The following is a 2,533-nucleotide window of genomic DNA, read 5'->3' as shown; positions in this document are numbered from 1 at the left end:
TCCAACCTCCCTGATCCAGCCTGTCGCCTCTTCTCTTGTAGCAAATTTTGACCAGTTACAAAAGCATATGTTGTATCCGCGCATGTCTGATTTACATCGCATATCATCAAGGACCCACATTTGTGAATTAAAATTAAATAAAAATAACAATTTAAAAAATAAAAAATACCAAACCGGAATACCAACAAATGGGTTATCCGGTTGGTAAAAAACAAAACTGGAATAGACACAACTGGGATTTTCGGTTTGTGCAAAAGTGAACCGGATAACTTGTTCATAGGTTATTCGTTGTGTTAAAACTTAACCAGAATTCTTCACTTAAGGATATCCTATTATTGAAAATGATACGAACCGGAATTCTCCATATTGTGTTATCCGATTGGCATGCGTAGTGTAGACACTTGTCAGCTTTAAATTACTCCGATGAATATTAAACAAAACAAAAAAAAGTAAAAGTGAAAATAAAAAGGATAAATTTGAAAAAATTTGAAAAAATTGTAGGGGTATCGGGATAGGTTATAATTTTCTTGTGTATCAAGCATAGTCCAAAATACCAACCTAATATATCTAAGCACTAGTGTGATATTATTTTGAAAAGAAGTTTTCAAAATTCAAGTTCTCATGTACTAAATCATACTTAGATTTATTTCTTACTATATTTAAGCCAATAATTCCTTCTAATTCCCATCCATTTCTTTCATTTTCAACAATTTATTAACTAAACATGATTATGGATAAACTCCCCAAAATTAAGAATTATTATATACTTCCGTTTCTCTTAATCAAGGTGGGTGTCATTTTTGGTTTTTATTAAGGTGGCAATTGTATTGAATACAAATACTAGAGTATTCTAGCAGACTGAGACAGCCCAACTGATCTATATATTAACTAATCATTGAATTATATACTAAATAGATTCACCTCCATATTTAATATATACGTACATTATTTGTCCACCTACATACATATACATATACTATGCATATAAAGTCAAAGAAAACAAAGAGTTTAAGTCCAAAGTAATTTTCATACTCTTCAATAAGTCCTTTCTTAAATCAAATGTCACTCTCTCTCTTTGCATATCTCTATATAAACAAATGACAAAGTCATTTATTTCTTGAGTTAAGACCAAGCTAGCATCATTGTAAGGTGAAGCACAAAATGGGAGTACAAGGTACTTTGGAATACTTGTCTGATTTACTCAGTAGCACCACAAAGAAGAAGAAAAAGAAGCAAATCCAAACTGTATCTCTCAAAATCAGAATGGATTGTGATGGCTGTGTTCGTAAGGTTAAACATGTCCTTTCCGGCGTTAAAGGTACTTTCTGTCTGTAATTCTCTAGTTGTCATTACATTTGCAGACCGCAATTTAAAACTTTGATTATATTTTTTATTATATTTGATGGTAATTGATTAATTTGAAATTTGAACAGGAGTTAAGAAAGTGGATGTGGATATGAAGCAGCAGAAAGTAACAGTGAGTGGATATGTTGAGCCAAAGAAAGTGTTGAAAGCTGCACAATCAACAAAGAAGAAGGTTGAACTTTGGCCTTATGTTCCATACACTATGGTGGCTCATCCATATGTTTCTCAAGCTTATGATAAGAAAGCACCTCCTAATATGGTTAGAAAAGTTGGTGACACTTCCAACACAAAAGAGACCACCTTTGATGATAGCTATGCTGAAATGTTCAGTGATGAAAATCCAAATGCATGCTCTATTATGTAACTATATAATCTTAATATTAAAATATATGTATGTAATGAGACTTTGAGTGTAGAAATTAATTAATGTGAATGAAAGTTAGGTATTATTATGTAATACTAGACAATAATATATTTTTGCATGGTTTGTGCTGTCATTATGTAAATCTTAATTATTATTGGGGTAGGTTGGAAGTGTATAGTGAATTAGTGTTATTTTTATGCATATTTTGTACTATTTGAACTTTTATCCTTTGTGGGTGGCTATATGTACGTTTCGTGTTTGGCAGGACATTGTTCTGTCTCTGTCTGTGTCTCTGTTTCCATCTTTGAAATTGGACGTTCACAATCATTTCTGAAATGAGTTTGGCAAGGTTTGGTTTTGATGTTAAGAACTCGTGAACTCTAAAATGGGACATCTCTCAACTTTATAGACACCTAAAAAAACAATATTGAGAAATTTTAAAAAAATTATCACACACAAGAATATATATTGTTAGTTAGAACAAGTGATTTCGAATTTATAAGGTTACGGTGAATTATGTTATTTAGAAATAAAAATTATTTCAATTTAAAAAAAAATGGTTTATATTAGTTTAATTGAGATAAAGTAGCGGAAAAGAAGATAAAAGTTAATGACAAAAATTTAAGATATTTTGGGCCGGTCAAAAGACTCAACAGCCGCTGTTCAAAGAATTCAACAATCTATCAAGTCTCACACGCTGTAGGGGTATTATGTTGGGTTAGAGTGCATGAAATCCAAATCCAAGATCTATGCAACTGTTCCCCGCATTCTACGCATGAAGTTTAGCGAGTTGTTCTACTTTAT

General features: G+C 31.6%; 1 protein-coding gene across 1 annotated transcript; it reads left to right on the top strand.

Annotated features, from left to right (window-relative positions):
• The first annotated feature begins 995 nt into the window (after positions 1–995).
• On the top strand, positions 996–1,822 carry LOC131656179 (heavy metal-associated isoprenylated plant protein 24-like). The gene is made up of 2 exons (XM_058925939.1): positions 996–1,318; positions 1,434–1,822. The coding sequence occupies exons 1-2, from the start codon at positions 1,162–1,164 to the stop codon at positions 1,727–1,729; spliced, it is 453 nt and encodes a 150-aa protein (XP_058781922.1). The 5' UTR covers positions 996–1,161; the 3' UTR covers positions 1,730–1,822.
• Positions 1,823–2,533: the final 711 nt, after the last annotated feature.

The sequence above is a fragment of the Vicia villosa genome, linkage group LG3, assembly GCF_029867415.1.
Source record: "Vicia villosa cultivar HV-30 ecotype Madison, WI linkage group LG3, Vvil1.0, whole genome shotgun sequence".
Taxonomy (NCBI): domain Eukaryota; kingdom Viridiplantae; phylum Streptophyta; class Magnoliopsida; order Fabales; family Fabaceae; genus Vicia; species Vicia villosa.
This window is presented reverse-complemented; position numbering and strand designations above follow the sequence as displayed.

Coding starts and splice junctions, on each gene's coding strand:
- LOC131656179 (XM_058925939.1), top strand. CDS start 1,162: ATGGGAGTACAAGGTACTTTGGAATACTTGTCTGATTTACTCAGTAGC. Junction 1,319..1,433: donor TGTCCTTTCCGGCGTTAAAG/GTACTTTCTGTC, acceptor AAATTTGAACAG/GAGTTAAGAAAGTGGATGTG.